We start from the raw sequence: 19,133 nt of genomic DNA on the forward strand, positions 1-19,133 counted from the left end.
TTTTTTAATTATTATTTTTTTCGATTTTAAATTAAACATTTTCGCTAGCAGTGGTCAGACAATAAAACTTCATGAATGATAATAACTTTTGAAAAAATAAATAAGAGCTGGGATACTACAATCCATGATCATGTTCTTTCAACATCAAAAACTGTCCATTTTATTTTCAATATATAAGCTTTAATAAGTATGTTTTTTTTTACTTATTCATATTAATTCTCGTACATAATTATTAATTACTTACAACACATTTCATTACAAGAGTACAAACTTAAATTAGTTAAGTAAAACACACTTGAAATGCACTTAAATTCTGAAATGCATTATTATCACGAATACAAAGTTAAATCCTACGTTCAATTTCGTTATAAAGTTGTAGCTCCTCTGGATAAAGCTCTCTAGTTTCCATTTCACAGGCTTCATAGTTACTTTTTAATTTTACCCACACAAGTTAAGGGTTAATTCGAAACATCGTTTACGTTTTGCAGATGACCAGAAATGGAAATGAGAGTCTTGCTAGACGCAGGCGATGAAATCACGTGGTATTTTCCATTTCTTGCCAAGTCTTTAAATTTGGCGAATTTTCGTAAGATTTCGACAGACTTTGACCCCCCATATTTCAAAAACAAAAGGACGAGGGCACACAATATTTGGGTCAAATTTTTTTCTAAAGATACTCTTTCGAATGCGACCATTTTTAACTTTTTTCATGATTACTGAACTCGTGATGTTTCCTGGTTAGGTACATATGTACGTGTGGTCGAGTCGAAACAAAAACTCAACATTCATTTGGGGGTGAGCAAAATGGAAATTGAGGCCGATTTTTGAGTGAATTTTTTTTCGCGAATACAATACTTCCTTTTTCTGTAAAAGGAAGTAAAAATGACGAAAAAATACTCAAATTTGAACATATCACGAGTCAAAATGGCTCCGACTACGTGGAATTCAAATTTGAAACATTCAAATACTCAAACGAACGCGAGTCATTTTTGAGGCATTTGTGCTCATTTTTGAATATGTAATAATTTTTAAACTGAGTATTATGTACTCATTTTTGAGTATGAAATAATGGGGTCGTTTCCAAAATTTTAAAAGTATTTTTTTCTGAAAGAGCATGCTTAAAAACATAGTATCTGACCATTTTTTAAATAATTTGTTTAAAGTTTAATGTTTTTTAAAAAATACTTAAATCGGAGCGCTTTCAATGTTTATGCTTCTGTCCGATGACATCACAAATGATGAAATGCCATTCTGTGTTGCCATTCTCAGTGCAAAATATTTAATTCGCATCTTTACTCACGTGTATTGGCAATGATATTTCTGATAACAAGCGTAGAACGCAATTTTAATTCGCTTCCTGATTATTATAACGTGGAAGCGTGGTAGAAAGATGCGCCAAAATGCATCATTTGTGACGTCATAAAGGAAACGCCTTCTTTGAAAAATTGGACATTTAAAAAAAATAATTAAAAAATAACTGTTGGGAAAATGAAAGTATTTTTTGGGTCCATGTTATTATTATTTTTTGAGCAATCACGATTGCTTATTGTTCTCACTTAACTGTTTTGATGTCCTTTGATTTTATTTTCCCGCCGCCACCCTCCGCACCATCACCGTCGACCGGCTCCTCACGATGCTGCTCCTCTAGCGAAAGCCGTCTTCAGGTTGCATCCATGTCCTACACACACACATACATACGCAGCTACACATACACACACGCATACATACAGACACCTACACACACACAAACATACACATACATACACACAACAACCCACACATTCATGCCTGCAAACAGACACAAAAGCCTACACACACATACCCCCCACGCACACACATTCATACACACAACTACCCACACACTTATGCCAGCACACAGACACAATCACACATGCCTACACACACATACACATACCCCCTACACACAAACACACATACCCCCCACACACAAACACGCACCCCTACATACACACACTCGTTATTGCGAAAAACATAATTTGAATTCAAGATGTCAAAATTCAAATTATTATTTTCGTTTTGCTTATTCTATCGATTTCAGTGACTAAAAGTAATACTTTTGACTGGAGGAAACAACCCCATTCAGCACACTATTTGAAAACACGGGTACTCATATTTGAAACAAAAGGTTTCAAGAAAATTTGAAAGCGTGAATGTTATGTACTCATTTTTAAAAACTTCATTTTTCTCAGTGTTGTCTTGGCGAATACTGCGAACTTTATTTATTGTCACTTTGTTCGTCAAAGTTACACCGAAAGTACTTATTTGGCAATGTAGTACTTTGTTAGGTCTTTTTAATTATTTAAAAAAAAAAGAAAAAAAACTTTGAAACAAGATCAAAAATTCCATTTAAATAAAAAGTACTACTCCTAGTAATTAAATTAAGTCATGAAAAATTGTCCCAATCATTTTGGTTGACGTCTGATAAGGAAAACTTTTACAATGGCTAATATGCCTATTAATATGGTTCAAAAAAGCTTTTTTTCAGCTAGAGTCCAGGACACCCCCCCCCCCCCTTTTTTTTTTTTTCAGACTTACTTTTATTATGCTGTAAAAATTTTAGCTTCTTACTCAAACTTTAATAGGGTGCTCAATGACCCCTTTATTTAACACTAGTGGTACCCGCACGGCTTCGCCCGTAATAGAAAAATTAAAAGGTCTTTTGGTTCGCCTGTATTTACAAATAATGTATTGAGAATTTTCTCGTCAATTGGCTTGTACTCATGTTACGGTTACACGTTATGATCATTTCGTATCTCGCCAATCGGCTTGTGCCTATGTTACGGTTCCACGTTATGGTCATTTCGAAATTTACTCGTCCATCATATGGTATTTTTTTTTCTTAAAATTGGAATAGAAAATGAACCACATCGAATTTTCGAAAAATCGCTTCGAGGTGCACACCCCCATGCTACATACTAACTTCGTGCCAAATTTCATGAAAATCAGCCGAACGGTTTAGGCGCTATGCGGGTCACAGACATCCTACAGACATTCAGACATCCAGACATCCTCCGGACAGAGAGACTTTCAGCTTTATTATTAGTAAAGATTAGCCGTATCATAGAAAATGCCACAAATTTAAACATTTAGTTTCACCAGTTGTTTTTTTTTTCTTTTCTTTCTTTCTTTTTCATTTCTTTTCTTTCTTTCTTTCTTTTTTTTTTTTTTGCAAATAACTGCTTTATTGCAATATATATGCATATCACTGGTGTATATGATAATGTGCAGCATTGTTTTTTTCGGTTCAATGTATTTTGTTAACCCCCTCCCCATACTATTGGAGTTGGGGGGGGGGGGGGTTGAGCACCCTCTTTTACAGTTGAAGTAGGAAGCTAAAATTCTTCCGGCATATTGCTATCCACAAGTCTAAAAATATTGAGGGGTTGTCCTGTTATCTAAGAGAAACTTTGTTTTACATGTATTTTTGAACCACCTTAATGCATATGAACGAATTGTCTTTTGCATTCTTGTTCCTGCATATCAAAAATAAATGAATAAATAAATAAAAAAAAAATGGGACCGTTCAGCAGACTTCGGCAAGAGTTATTTGCTGCTGCCGAATGCCAATAAATTATTATTTTCATGAATGTAAATTTCATCAATTAGAAACGTTTTTGTAGTCAATAATTAATTTTCTAATTTTAATATAGTGTTTGTTTTTTGCTTTATATATATTTTTAAGCTTGTTTTTCCTTTTTTTTAATTACAAACGATTTTTTTTAAAAAAATGTGTATTTTTTAAATAATTTAGAGGCAGAAAATCAATATTTAACTACGAAGCATCATTTGGCACCTTTTTCATGCTATACACCCCCCTCCCCAAAAAAATCAATATATATATAAGTAATTTTTTTTCACCAAAGAATGGTGACCCACCCTAATATATACCCCATCTCTACTTCATAACTCGAAATTTTCACTTACGTTCGGGATTTTATATCTTGTCAAGATCTCACAGTAGTTGCTGAGTTACTTTTTAATACAAATTTTTTGCATTTATAACAACAATAAAATCGTTTGCAAATTTCTCGCTTTTAAAATTCCCTAATGCAGGCCGAAAACGCAACCCCCCAAAATGAATCAAATGCTTTCGATACGTTTCCAACTTCACAAATTATTCAGGCAGTTTTTGAAAGCGTTGGCTTTTCATGCACATGTTTTTTTTTTTTTTTCTATTCTCAATGAGCAAATGCTTCTTAGTACATTAACCAGTTTTACGTTATTTCCTACACATTTGCGACGAAAAATACATACATGTAAATCGCAGTTATAAGACTAAACACTTCGAAGCAAGAATATTTAAGTTCAACTGCTGTATTTCTCGCATGGATTTATTGTCTTGCGCTGAAATAGTAATTCCTAATTACTAAAAAAGAAAAACAAGTACGAAAAAAAAACATGCATAAAGTTTCCATGCACATTTAAGTTCAACCACGGCTACGCTTCTTAGTTGCGCACTGGTTTAAATAAAATCTGCATGAGGCAATGAGAAGCAAAGGGAGGTAAGTGCCAAAATGGACTACAGTAGGAGCCGCTTAATGTGATCACGGTTAATGTTATCATTCGCTTAATGTTATCAGAATCACGAAGTCCCGGAACACTTGTATGTTAACGCACGTTAAAAAAGATCGGATATTGTAATCAGTGTCTTCGTTTATTGTTATCACTTTTTTATAAACTTTCAATTTTTTTCCCCGTTTTTGTTCCCCAATTAACAGAAATTCATAGGCAAACCCTGACGAGACTCACTTTCTGTGTAGCATTTTGTGGTTTTCAACAGCAGTTCAAAATTTTCTAGGAATGAAGCTATAGAAAGTTCGCCCCCCCCCCCCCCCCCAGTGACCACAGACTCCCCCTAAGAAAACTTTCTTTTGCACCTAAAAACATTCAGTCGCTGGACATGTTGCAGGCATTGATGTAGGGCTTCCATTGTTGCCATTACTTTGTAAGCTGTTAAAGAATTGTGTCGAGATTGAAAACAAAGCGAAGTTAAATTAAAATTTTAACAACAAGCAAAACCATGCTGGAAAAGATAGAAAAGCTGAATGTTCTTTGAAACTGGTTTACGAATGTCAGGGAAAACGGTCCTATTTTACTTCACCTATTACTATGCGATCAAAAATTGCATAATTTAGCTTTAACTTTTTATAATTCACATATCTCCATTCTGTTAATTTAATAATTTAAAACTGCGTTCAGTTGAGTCATTGTGATTTTAATTTGAGGTTGCCAAAATCATTGCTCCTTATTTATGAAAAAAAATCATTATTTTGTGTCTCCTGCATTCTTTTCGGTTATTGTTATCAGTCGGTTAGTGTTATCAAATTGCATTTGTCCTAAAGTGATCACATTAAGCGGCGCCTACTGTATTTGCAGATAATCAGTACAGATGGTAGGAGAACCTCTTCTCGATTTTGGGGCAATAGATAATACCAGTAACTCTGTTGAGTGTTGCTATTGTCCGTTTTCTACGAGAAGGCACTGGACTCCTCTCTCGCCACGTGGTCTCCGATGATTCTATTTCGGCAGATGGTATTTTCGGATCATAGCATTTTGTTGCAAAAGCAGCGGTTTTTAAAACGCAAGAATAACTAAAATGACAACAGATAAGTGAAGAAAGTGATGTTTAGGACACTAACACTTTTTTGCACGTTAAAATGCACGCCCAAGGTAAGGCTGTCTGGTTGCCTCCTTTAGAAGCGCGTGAATTGCGTACTGATCACCGCCGCGTAAAATGGAACTCTGCGGTCGAGAAGGCGTGGCGAAGTGCCTTCTCATAAAAAACGTGTGAGTTACAAAAAAAAAAAAATAATAATAATGAAAGCCTACTTAGGATCTAAAATTCAAACGCGTTTTATTCAAAACTTGAAAACGTCCATTTACATCACTTTGCTCTTCATTCTGTCATATGTTTTTTTTTTTTTTTTTTTGAGCAATCACGATTGCTTATTGCTTTCATTTGACTGTTTTGATGTGCTATCATTTTATTTTCCCAGCGCCACCCTCCGCAGCATCACCGTCGACCGGCTCCTCACGATGCTGCTCCTCTAGCGAAACCCGTCTCCAGGTTGCATCCATGTCCTACACACACGCGCATACATACACAATTACACACCCACACGCCCACACAAATACATACACCTACCTACACACACATACGAATACATACACCTACACGCACATACACAAACACATGCACACACACACACATACATACAGACACCTACACATACATACAGACACCTACACACCTACACAGAACTACCCACACACTCATCACACTCATGCCTGCACACAGACACAAATACATATGCCTACACACACATACACACACACCTACACACAAACTCTCATACACACAACTACCCACACACTCATGTCTGCGCACAGACACAAACATGTGCCTACACACACATACACATACCCCTTCACACAAACACCCCCCCCCCCTTCACACACACACATAAACACACATGCCTACATACACACACAATCGTGATTGCGAAAAACATAATTTGAATTCAAGAGGTCAATTTTTTTTTTTTTTTTTGAGAGGGAGAGAACTAATTCTCTTTCTTTGAAAATTCCTAGGTTAAGAAATTTGTAAATGGAGGGAGCAAATCCAAATGGCTGAGCAAAAGCTGACCCAAGAACGCCAAGTCACGTGAATCAATAACGACAAACGGTTGACACGTTTTGCCTGAAACTAGCGAAAGAAACCTGATTTCTTCCTATGCTTTTCTTTAAAATCTATCATGTGACTTGGAGTCGTGGCTTAACGAATGAAAGTCTTCACTCTCCTCACTTAATCTCTTCTCAATGGTTAATTCCTGGTTAAATTTCGTTTTATCAAAAGCGAAAAAATTGACTTCAAAAATGTACGATTCATTCTTTCCCATACATTCATTAATAATTGGCCATTCATCTTTTCAGCTTCTAGGAACGCCGGAACCTCCAGAAAAACCAACGGGTGCTTCCCGCAGCACTTCCCAAGGACACTCCTGCTTTTCTGTTCTTTTACTGACTAATAAATTGATTTTCTTTTATTCATGTATTTATTCATTGACTCGTGAAACGACAATAACTCGCAATAAGAATCTAAATATGACTCTAAAACCAAGAAGGTTGGCAATTTCAATTGTTACAAAACCAGATTCATTATGAACGGGCACTTTTTGTAGAAAATCCTAGGAAGGGTTGATCGAAGGGGAGGTTTGATCCACTAACACTTTTTGATATTTAATCATTTATATAGCTGATGAGTAGGGGAGAGAGACCCTGGAACATTTTTCATATTTTAACTTTTAACGTCAATTATTTGGATCAAATTTAAAATCTAAAAGTCACATTAAAATACCCGAAAAATTATTTTCCTGGATATTACTGCATCACATAAAATCATTCAACTGAACAATATGAGCCTGAAGTTTCGGCTACTGAAATTTATTTCAAGAATCCAACCATTGTATCAAGTTATATTCGAGATCTTAAAAGTGTGATAACCTTCAAGCAAAATGCTTGGTTTCCTAGGAGCAAACACGCCGATCGTCGGCGTCGCTCCTCGCCGAGGCGAGAACTTGATTCTTCTGCGCATGCGCGCCCGAGCTGAATCGACGTCGTGAATGGCCACGCCGGAAACCACTTGACTTTGATTTCAGCGTCACGGCGATTCGCTTCTAGGAAACCAAAAGGCTTAACATTTTCACTTGAACAATAACACGTACCTTTCAAGGGAATACACAATGCAAAAACAGATTAAAAATAACTTTTTTTTAAGCACTTTTATTATACTTGGCATGATTGTCACGGATCAATCTGAGTCCTGCTTTTGCTTATATCTCAGCAGCTAGACCACTTAGAGACTTTGGGACTTCACTAAATGATTTGCTTAATCTTAAGGTACGACAACGCTAAAAAATTGAAATTCTAAAATAAAATAATTATTTCGGTTAGGATGGAAAACATCAAATTTCATGTCATTTCCCTATTAAATGTTTAAATATAAAACTCATCGTCACAAATTTTGTTGCCTTGCAAATGTAATGTTAATAGTAATTATAATGAAGATATTGAATCAAGACCTCTCTGGAGCAAATGTGAAATGCTCTCATCTATGAAAATAATCGATAATGGGGCTAAGTAAAGAGACATATTAAGATCTTTAACTTTACCAAAATAACAGAATTTTTAAAAAAAATACTAAGCACTTTTCATAATGCACTCAAAGGGACAAAATAACTTTTTTGAGTCAGAAAGAACAAATTAAACATTCCTGTAGTTTTCAATTCTTTATGAGGAGATAATTATTACACTGCAAATAATCTAAACTGACACTGAAATTTTTACATTGTCAGTACACTAGAGGGGCGATTCAAAACGTCGATTTTAGAACCTAAAACGTCAATGGTATTAATACATCAATTAATGAGACGCTCCGTCCAGAATTAAACGAGCCTACTTTCACGTATATCAATATCGACTTTCTAGGATCTGATCAACATTATCAAGCTAAAATTGCAAATTATTTCAAACAGAACTTATTAACATTTTAAGCTGATTACAAGAAATAAAATATGATCTAAAGAAACATCTAAAGAAACAGATGCGTAAAAAATAAATAAACGAACAAATAAAGTAGTAGCACCTTTTAAACAAAGCACTTCTCAATTATTTTCCATTAAAAAATGTTTAATCGTTTTCAAAAAGAATCCTCATATAAAAGCCGATGACCGAGTAACCAACCTACTGGAGCTACCTACTAGAGTTAAGGGTTAATCCACTGGAGTTAGGGTTGAAATTTCAACTGTCAAAATATTACCGAACAGGCAATGGCTTCGTTCAAATGTAAAAGCCATTTTCACCCGTCCCACCTTGACGGGCTATTTTCTAGTTAAAAATAATAAGCTCATTAAAATTAATACTATCAACAAAAAAAAAATATCGTTCGTTTTTCCCTTGTTGCCAAAAAAAATTTAAAAAAAAAAGAATAAATGTTCTTTCAAAAATAAATAAGCAACAATAAAATTTCAACTTAAATAAATAATGTTCATTATAAAAAATATAAAAAATCGTATGCGCTTATCTTTGTGAATGGCCCAGCAGTAGTTCAGTAGCTTTTGAAAGCTAAAGTTCCAATGTAAAGGAAATATATTCTATCTGTAGAGAAAGATTGATTTAAACCGTTAAATAAAATTACGCCCATTTCAAGAAAAAGTCTCAAGTTTGTCCTGCATGCGACAGAGAATATCTTTCAGTATAAACGTAATGAAAGACTTAAACTCTAAAGACCATTTCTATAGCTTGGCTCGCACAAAAAAGTATGAAAAAAATAATAATAAAATGTATGATAGCTTGATTACAACATTCAACAAGCTGATGTGTGCATCACATGACTTCTTTTTACTCCAATTTAATGTTATTTTCTCATTATTGGTAATTTTAATGTGGTTCAATAGTTGGCTCTCTAAATATCACCAACAGTCGCCATATTGAAACCAGATTTAAAAAAAAAAATTAATTTGAATTTTGACATCTTGAATTCAAATCATGTTTTTCGCAATCACGAGTGTGTGTATGTAGGCGTGTGTGTTTGTGTGTGGGGGGTATGTGTTTGTGTGTAGTGGTTATGTGTATGTGTGTAGGCATGTGTGTTTGTGTCTGTGTGTGGGTAGTTGTGTGTATGAATGTGTGTGTGTGTGCGGGGGGTATGTGTATGTGTGTGTAGGCAAATGTGTTTGTGTCTGTGTGCAGGCATGAAGGTGTGTGTAGTTGTGCGTATGTTTTTGTGTGTGTATGTGTGGGTGTCTGTATGTACGCGTGTGTGTATGTGTTTGTATGTGTTTGTGTGTGTGTGTGTGCGTGTGTGTGCGTGTGTGTGTGTGTAGTTGTGTATGTATGTGTGTGTGTGTAGGATATGGATGCAACCTGGAGACGGCTTTCGCTATAGGAACAGCATCGTGAGGAGCCGGTCGACGGTGATGGTGCGGAGGGTGGCGGTGGGAAAATAAAATGATAGCACGCCAAAAACAGTCAAGTAAGAACAATAAGCAATCGTGATTGCTCAAAAAAAATCGCCGAATTTGTCGCTAGGTTAGCGACCAAAAGACTGGTCATAATTCGCCAAGTGTCCGCCAAATTGTAACACCACTTGAGTTTAAATCGAAATTAACAATGATTTCTCCCCAAAAAGGGGCAAAAGACTCCTTTAGAAACACCCGAATGCAATCAAAAGGGGAGGTGTACAACTAGACCCCACTAGGAGTTTACGCACCAAATTTCAATTTTCTAGAACATACCGCTCTTGAGTTGTGCGACATACATACGCACATAGGCACATACATACGTACGTACATACAGACGTCACGAGAAAACTCGTTGTAATTAACTCGGGGATCTTCAAAATGGATATTTCGAGTGTTTATATACGTTCTTAGGCTCTTATCCACGTGTGGTCGAGTCGAAAAAAAACGCAACATTCATTGGCAAAATTGAAATTAAGGTCGATTTTTGATAGAAATTTTTTTTCGCGAATACAATACTTCCTTTTTTGTAAAAGGAAGTAAAAATTGCAGTATATCTTAATATCTTTACAGTTATTAAAATTCTAAAGCAGCCAATAAAAGGGAAACTAAAAGTTTGATAGTAGTTGGTATGCAGTTCTTTTTCTCTCAATTAAAATTTTATTGGCTGCTTTAGAATTTACCTAAATATCAAGATATTAAGGTTAACTGCAATTTTGGAGTGCTGTAATCACACAAAATCATGCACTTACTTTATTTCATACTTTTTAGTGTGAACCACGCTGTAGAGACAGCACTAAAAAACATTTTTTATACTTTATAGTAATGTTTTCTAATTCAGTTTCATATTGCATTCCATCGAACTCAAAACACAATGTTTACTATGTGCAGTAGCTCGTTTATGTATCTTGGATCAATGTGTTAGATATTTTAATTAATTCGTACGCTCATTAATTCGAATGACCTAGATATCGTATTTGTCCGAATCCGAATTAATGAGTTTTATGCAGTTTTGAATCACTCAGGTTAAACAAAAAGTTTCTTCAACGTTTCAAAAGAGTTCCGCTTTTAGGCCGCCACAATCCTTTTTTACTTCCTTTTACAAAAAAAGGAAGTATTGTATTCGCGAAAAAAATTTCACTCAAAAATCGGCCTTAATTTCCATTTTTCTCACCCCAGAATGAATGTTGAGGGTTTTTTTTCGACCCGACCACACGTGGATAAATGCCTCGGAACCTACAGACACTCGAAATATCCATTTTGACGACCTCCCGAGTTAATTACAACGAGTTTTCTCGTGACGTCTGTATGTACGTATGTATGTGCGTATGTATCTCGCACTACTCAAAAACAGGATGAAAAAAATTTTCACTCAAAAATTGGAATTAATTTCTATTTTGCTCACTCCCGAATGAATGTTGAAGTTTTTTTTTCGACTCGATCACTCGTGGATATATGCCTAGGAACGTACAGACCCATTTTGAGGATCCCCGAGTTAATTACAACGAGTTTTCTCGTGACGTCTGTATGTACGTATGTATGTGTTTATGTATCTCGCATAACTCAAAAACGGGATGTCCTAGAAAGTTGAATTTGGTACGTGGACTCTTAGCGAAGTCTAGTTGTGTACCATCAATTTTGTTTGAATTCGGATGTTCCTAAGGGGGTCTTTTGCCCCTTTTTGGGGGGAAATCATTGTTAATTTCGATGTAAACTCAAGATCTGTTATAATTTGTCGGACACTTGGCGATATATCACCTGTTTTTTGGTCACTGAGTTTTGTCGCCAACTTGGCGATAAATTTGGAGATTTTTTTTTATTTATTTATTTATTATTATTTTTTTTTGAGCAATCACGATTGCTTATTGTTCTCACTTGACTGTTTTTGACGTTCCTTTGATTTTTCCCACCGCCACCCTCCGCACCATCACGGTCGACGGGCTCCTCACGATGCTGCACCTAAAGCGAAGGCCGTCTCCAGGTTGCATCCATGTCCTACACACACGCGCATACATACACAACTGCAGACACGCACACAAACACATACACAACTACACACGCACACAAACACATACACAACTACACACGCACACAAACACATACACAACTACACACGCACACAAACACATACACAACTACACACACACAAACACATACACAATTACACACACACACAAACACGTACACACGTACACACACACAAACACATACACACACGCATACATACAGACACCCACACATACACACACAAAATCATACACACACGCATACATACAGACACCCACACATACACACACAAAACCATACACACACATATACACACAACTACCCACACATTCATGCCTGCACACAGGCACAAACACATATGCCTACACACACATACACATACCCCCCCCCCTACAGACACAAACACACATGGGTACACACACATACACATAACCCGTACACACAAACACATACCCCCACACACACAAACACACGCGCCTACATACACACACTCGTGATTGCGAGAAACAATTTGAATTCAAGATGTCAAAATTCAAATTAGTTTTTTTTTTAATTTGGTTTTAGTTTGGCCACTGTTATTGATATTTAGAAAGTAAACAATTGAATCACATTAAAATTGCCAATAATGGGGAAATGACATTAAATTGGAGTAAAAAGAAGTCATGTGATGCACAAATCAACCCGTTTAAAGTTAATTTTTTACGACCTAATCCTTCTCACGATTTATTTCAAATTCTTTATTCATTAATTTCATCATGGCGACCAAAGGAAAAAATGTATTAAGCGTGGCAGTGCATATTCTTATAATGCTAATTTGGATCGTGCAATTCACTAAACTTACATTTTTCACTTCTAGGTGATTTTTCGCTTTATTATTTCTACACTGTTCAAATCACGAACTATAGATTGCTCAACCCTTCCACGATGAGTTTCATGATGCTACCTTTCGCAACAGCATTAAAACACATTAATTTAGCCTCAGTCGATTGCGTCACGTTCTTCTTTTTAGTTACTTGAGAAAATTGTGTGTATATAATTATCTACGTATATATAAAGACAGACGAACAAACAGAGTAAGATCCGGACCACATCAAGATGAAAAGATTTCTCACTTTTTTCGTCATCTGCGTCACGTGAGTTTTCTATTTTAGTTTTATCTGAATTTGCTAGCATTCCTCTCCTTTTGCTTTTTGTTCAGGAAAAGGATGGGATTTTTCTTTGAAATTTAAAACAAAATAGGAAATTTTAGAAATTGAAAAAGTGTCCCTTTTCCGGAAACTCTGTTATCCTACAATTTTTTTTCGTTTACTCTTTTATCAAAAATGTGGTTCAAATTCGTCAGATGACAAATTTGAATGATTTGTAGAACTCCAATTATTCAAACCCCGACTATTCGAATTACTGATTAACCGAGCTGTTTTCAGATAGATTTTTTCAGATTTAGATAATCAATATCCCCATTGTAAACATATACTAAATAAACAAAATAGACCCTTTTCTAAGAGAAATTCTAATTACCCGGATTTTTGATTGTGTGAGTGGGCTCCGGTTCCAATTGGTATGGACAGTTGGAGAAGTATTGTACCCATTTTTTGGAAGAAAAAATGGGAAGCCAATTTGCACACCCCCCTCGGGGGGGGGGGGGTACAAATTGGCTTCTGAAATGATACCTTATAATTTAAATAGGGAATAAAACCTAAATTAAACGGAATTTAAGAGTCTTTTATTCAAATATTAAAAAAATTTTAGAATAGAAATGATCCGTTTAAGATCCGTCAAAAAAGATACAGATACAGATCTTTATTTTCCCGCGGATATCTGAAACATCACTAATACGAAATCAGCTCAGAGCTTCCCTGTGTTTTTGACTGTGGGGGAGAGGTGGCCTATATTGAGTAGTAGACTTCTTATAGCTGAAATGATTATAATGATGATGAAGTGATTACAACGTATATCTCTCGTTTTTCGGAAGCATATCCAAGGACTGGCGAGAACCTTAATATTTCGTTAGCGTGATGCTTTTCAAGTATATTTGAAAAAGTATCAAACCTTAGAAAAACACGAGTAGACAAAAAAAAACTTTTAAAGCCGAGCGAGACTCGGTCGTCCAGGTACTATTTTTAAATACAGTAGCTTTGCATGAACTTTTATAACATTTACGTCTATGATAACACCCCTCTTTCAGAGTCTCTATAATCTACAATACAAGACCAAATTCCAATTTCATATTTTCTGCATTTTGCTTAAACACTACTCTGCGAGCTTCATAATAAAACTTAAGGTCTGGACTTATACGGATTGCCTTGTCTTGACTTTTAACTATACGTATTAAAGATTCACCCACACTTAATTGTCGTGTTACCTTCGACCCACTTTCTAGTGGTTCAAGCGTATCAAGAATCTTTATCTTTTCTTAAATTGTCACAAACTATCGCTTTTTATTTCCATCTTCAAGCTTTAGATGAGACAGTGTGGCTAGGTTCCACAATATTTCATCACCCTTCATATTTAGAATAAACTAACTGCGTTGCCCGGCTTTGCCCGGTAAACTTTAAAAATAAAAATTGTGTCAAGTGACGTATATTCAACAATCAGGCGTAAAAAATAAATAAATAAAACATGATTTCACTTCCTAACAATGACGACAGATATTAAAATACTTTTAAGAAATTAAATCCAGAAAGATGGATTTAAAATGCGTAACCATGGAAACACAAAATAAAATAAGTTTAAGGAATTAAAATGCGAAAGAAAATGGTTCCCAATTTGAATGGAATCGAAGATTTCTTAAACTTGATTTAAAAAGGCTTGTAACTTTTTTTCCTTTCGAGATTAAAGCTTATTTTTTCGACCATAGGTCGAGTTAGATCTGGAGTAAAAAAAGTCGCTTTTTCCAATGGCGTCAAAAAGAAAGCTGTAGGACAATTCCTTCACTTTTTATTGATTTATTTAATGAAGAAAGTAGTGCCTGAATTTCAGCTAAGCCTAAAAAATTCGAGCTAAAAACGCAAATAACTCCCGCCGTAATAAAGTTAGAGCATTGAAACAAATTGCGTGGAACGCGGAAAATTCTACCCTTTCTAACGATATGTAATACTAATATGTGCAAGTCATTTTTCGCCCCCATATTTGAGAATTTATGTGAAAATTGGACGTAAATTGGAATAAAAAAGGAACTATTCATCGAATTTTATTCGAACTGGTCTGCAAACCTTTTCAGGACTTAAAGGAACAATTTGTGAAAATTTCAGCGCAATCGGCCGGGTAGTTCTCGAGTTTTGCGAGTTCAAACACACAGACGCTTTTTGGGAACTTCATTTTATACTATGTAGAGAAGAGATGTAGAGATAAATGAAAAATGAGGAGTGAGGTAATGTAATAATAATGTGGTGTGTGGAATCTTGCGCAGTCAGTGATGCTAAAAGGATGAAAGTACATTCACGAAGTCAATGCTTAGTAGTCAATAACAAAACCGAAACTTAGCATCACGATACCTTCCCAAATATTTGCGTGAGAAATTCGCTTTTGCTCTAAAATTCGTTACTCCTGAAAAACTCGCGTTATAGCCATTTCGCGTATCAGGGTCATTCCATGTCAAGTGATCCAAAATTTGGGAAATTTTTTCCCTCACCCTACTACTTACTAGACCATCCCCAGTAAGAGAATCCCATATTTAACTTGTTAAAATCTGAAAAATGTCATTATTTCATAAGTCAAATTTTATTTAAAAATTCTCAAAAAAATTTAATCCCATTGAGATCCCAACTTGAAACTTTGCACAAATAACGATAAAATACACACAAATTTTTGAGAATTTTTTTAAAAAAATCATTATACCTTTTCTGAGAAATTTAAATTTAAAATATAAATTTCATTTTTTAAAAATTAAAAATTTTCTGAAATTAGCCATGTTGCATATCCTATTAAACAGCAACTAATGTACTTTAAACTGATTTTTACCAAATCTTTCTATCTATATTTGGTGCTGAGTTATCGTCCATTTTATGTTCAAGCGTTCATGAAAAAAAGAGGGTTTTTCGAAAAATCAAAGCGTCATAAATAAAAAAAATAATAGGGATAAAAATCTAAAAATTTGGACTTTTGATTACCTCAAAGGGTACAATTGATGAGCCAAATTTCAAAGAAATACAAAATGGTGAGGTATAGTTCTTTTTCATAAACCCTTAAACTCGTAAGGATGTGTGTGAGGGAGGGCACCGCTAAAGCATTGGTTTTCCAAGAGCGAACTGCCGACCTTCGGCGTCGCTTCTCGCCGAGAGGAAAATTTGATTCTTCTGCGCATGCGCGCCCGAACTAAATCGACGTCGTGAATGGCTACGCCGGAATCACTTGATTTTGATTTCAGCGTCACGCCGGGTAGCGACGCCAAAGTTCGGTGATTTCGCTTCTAGGAAACCAGGGCTTAAGCTAACGGCCGGTGCGATGGATGCGCCCGGGCCCTTTCTAAGGTCCTGTCTGGCCCTGCAACCTAGAGTATCCGCCTTGTTGATAACCTGCTTATTTGCTTTCCAGGTTCCCGCTAATGATGGCGTTAGAGGGAATAGATGGAGGTGAAGATGGTGTAGAAACTGGTGGTGCTGGTGCATACATCAAATCTTCACAGTCCAGAGTCCGCCGTGACTGGAATGGTCCTGGTGGTGTAGAAACTGGTGGTGCTGGTGCATACATCAAATCTTCACAGTCCAGAGTCCGCCGTGACTGGAATGGCCCTGGTGGTGGAGGACCTGGTGACGCTGGTGGTTATGCTTGCGGCTATGGTGGTGCTGGTTGTGGAGGCCCTGGTGGTGCTGGAGGTCCTGGTGGCGTTGGTGGTTATGCTTGCGGCTATGGTGCTGCTGGTTGCGCTGCCGGCTATGGTGCTGATGGTGGTGGAGGCCCTGGTGACGCTGGAGGCTATCAAACTAGACCACCCTATCCACCCTGGAACCCTCACTGGGGCTAAGTGAGGCTGTTCCCTGACGGACATCGAAACTTCTCTGAAGACAAAGGTAAGGCAACAGGGTAGGGGTGCGACATCGATGTCGATGTTTTTTAAACATCGATGTTTTTGTTAAAATATCGATGTTTTCCACATCGATGTTTTACTTTCGATGTATTTGGAACATCGATGTTTTGGGTTCGATGTTTTTTCGATGTTGATGTTTTTGTATTTTAATTAAAAATAAGAATACATTTTCTCACAGAGAAGCGACTTCGATAGAAAAACATCAATGTTTCAAAACATCGATCTTCAAAATGAAAGAAAAAAAACCCGACAGTGTCGATGAATTGACCCAGAAACATTGAACTCTCTGCAATATCGACATCAACGTTATACCCCTTTTACTGTATACAAATTAATTGATGTCTGACAAAAGAAGTACTGGCAATATAATTCTGAGCAAATATAAGCAATATAATTCCGAACATAAGCAATATATTGCTTATATTGCAAATATAAGCAATATAATTCTGAATATTCTATAAGCAATATAATTCTGAAATGCAGATCTCATTTTTACACGTTCGCTGCGAAATTATTCCTATTAAATTTATTCTTGATTTGAGGTTCAGTACGTAATATAGTCGGGTATGTATTCTATAAATACACATATAATTTATTATTGGCTTTACTTAGAAATTTCTGAAATAATAACTATAATTCAACGAATTGATGCAATGCCAAAAGAATTCACTGATCGAATAAGAAACTTATGCTAGAGATTATCATTATGTGTAAACCTGTAGTGTAGCATATTCAAAAATGTATCTAATACATTGATAAAAAGTTGATCTCTTGTATCTTAAAAACTATCGTTTGGTGCAGTATAGCCAATCTAGGCTCTTGCGCCATTAGAATCAACCAAAAACATCGATGTTTTAAAACATCGATATTAGAAAACATCGATGTTTTTTGGTCGATGTATCAATACCATCGATGTTTTAATTTTTTACATCGATGTTTTGAAACATCGATGTTTTGCCATCGATGTCGCACCCCGACAACAGGGCAATTCTCGAGAAAAATTTCCCGCGCGTAACGCTAAGTTTTTTCTTTTATTCAATCGCAAGGTATCCGACAAACTATAACACCACTTGAGTTTGCATCGAAATTAACAATGATTTCCCCCCAAAAAGGTGCAAAAGACCCCTTTAGAAACACCAGAATGCAACCAAAAAAGGAGGTGCACAACTAGACCCCACTAGGAGTCTACGTACCAAATTTCAACTTTCAAGGACATACCGTTATTGAGTTATGCGACATACATATACACATAAGCACCACACATACGTACATACAGAAGTCACGAGAAAACTCTATGTAATTAACTCGGGTAACTTCAAAATGGATATTTCGGGTATCTATACGTTCTTAGGTACATTTGTACGTGTGGTCGAGTCGAAAAAAAAAAAAACTCAACATTCATTCGGGGGTGAGCAAAATGGAATTTAAGGTCGATTTTTGAGTGAAATTTTTTTCGCGAATACAATACTTCCTTTTTTGTAAAAGGAAGTAAAAAACAGCTTGTTTTTGACTTAAGTCGGTTTTTTGCATGCTAGAAACGGGTGAAATTCCTCATAATTATCCGAGGAAGGGGAAGAGGAGAATATATACAAGACTGTAAACGCGAGGAGCCACAAAAACAAAAGTTCACGAAGGGAACCGAAAAAAGTTTAGCAATTATATGTTAGAAAGAAATATTTGGGGACTCCTCTTTCTGGGGTAGGTATCGTGTTTCCTGAATTTTTGTGTGGATGAAAGAGCTCAGTTTAGATAATAAGGCCAACTTTAGTTTTTTTTTTTTTTTTTTTTTTGAGCAATCACGATTGCTTATTGTTCTCACTTGACTGTTTTGATGTCCTTTGATTTTATTTTCCCGCCGCCACCCTCCGCAGCATCACCGTCGACCGGCTCCTCACGATGCTGCTCCTATTACGAAAGCCGTCTCCAGGTTGCATCCATATCCTACACACACACACACGCATACATACACAACTACACACACGCACACACACATACACACACAAACACATACACACACATACACAAACACACATAAACACAACTACCCACACATTCATGCC

General features: G+C 36.0%; 1 protein-coding gene across 1 annotated transcript in view; it reads left to right on the top strand.

Moving 5' to 3' along the window:
- Positions 1-17,010, top strand: part of LOC129232644 (uncharacterized) — a 125,017-nt gene extending 108,007 nt beyond the window's left edge. Inside the window, exon 7 of the mRNA XM_054866776.1 lies at positions 16,581-17,010. Coding sequence (XP_054722751.1) covers positions 16,581-17,010 — 430 coding nt within the window. The remainder of the gene's footprint in view (positions 1-16,580) is intronic.
- The last annotated feature ends 2,123 nt before the right edge of the window (positions 17,011-19,133 follow it).

The sequence above is a fragment of the Uloborus diversus genome, unplaced genomic scaffold (assembly GCF_026930045.1).
Source record: "Uloborus diversus isolate 005 unplaced genomic scaffold, Udiv.v.3.1 scaffold_13, whole genome shotgun sequence".
Classification (NCBI taxonomy): Eukaryota; Metazoa; Arthropoda; class Arachnida; order Araneae; family Uloboridae; genus Uloborus; species Uloborus diversus.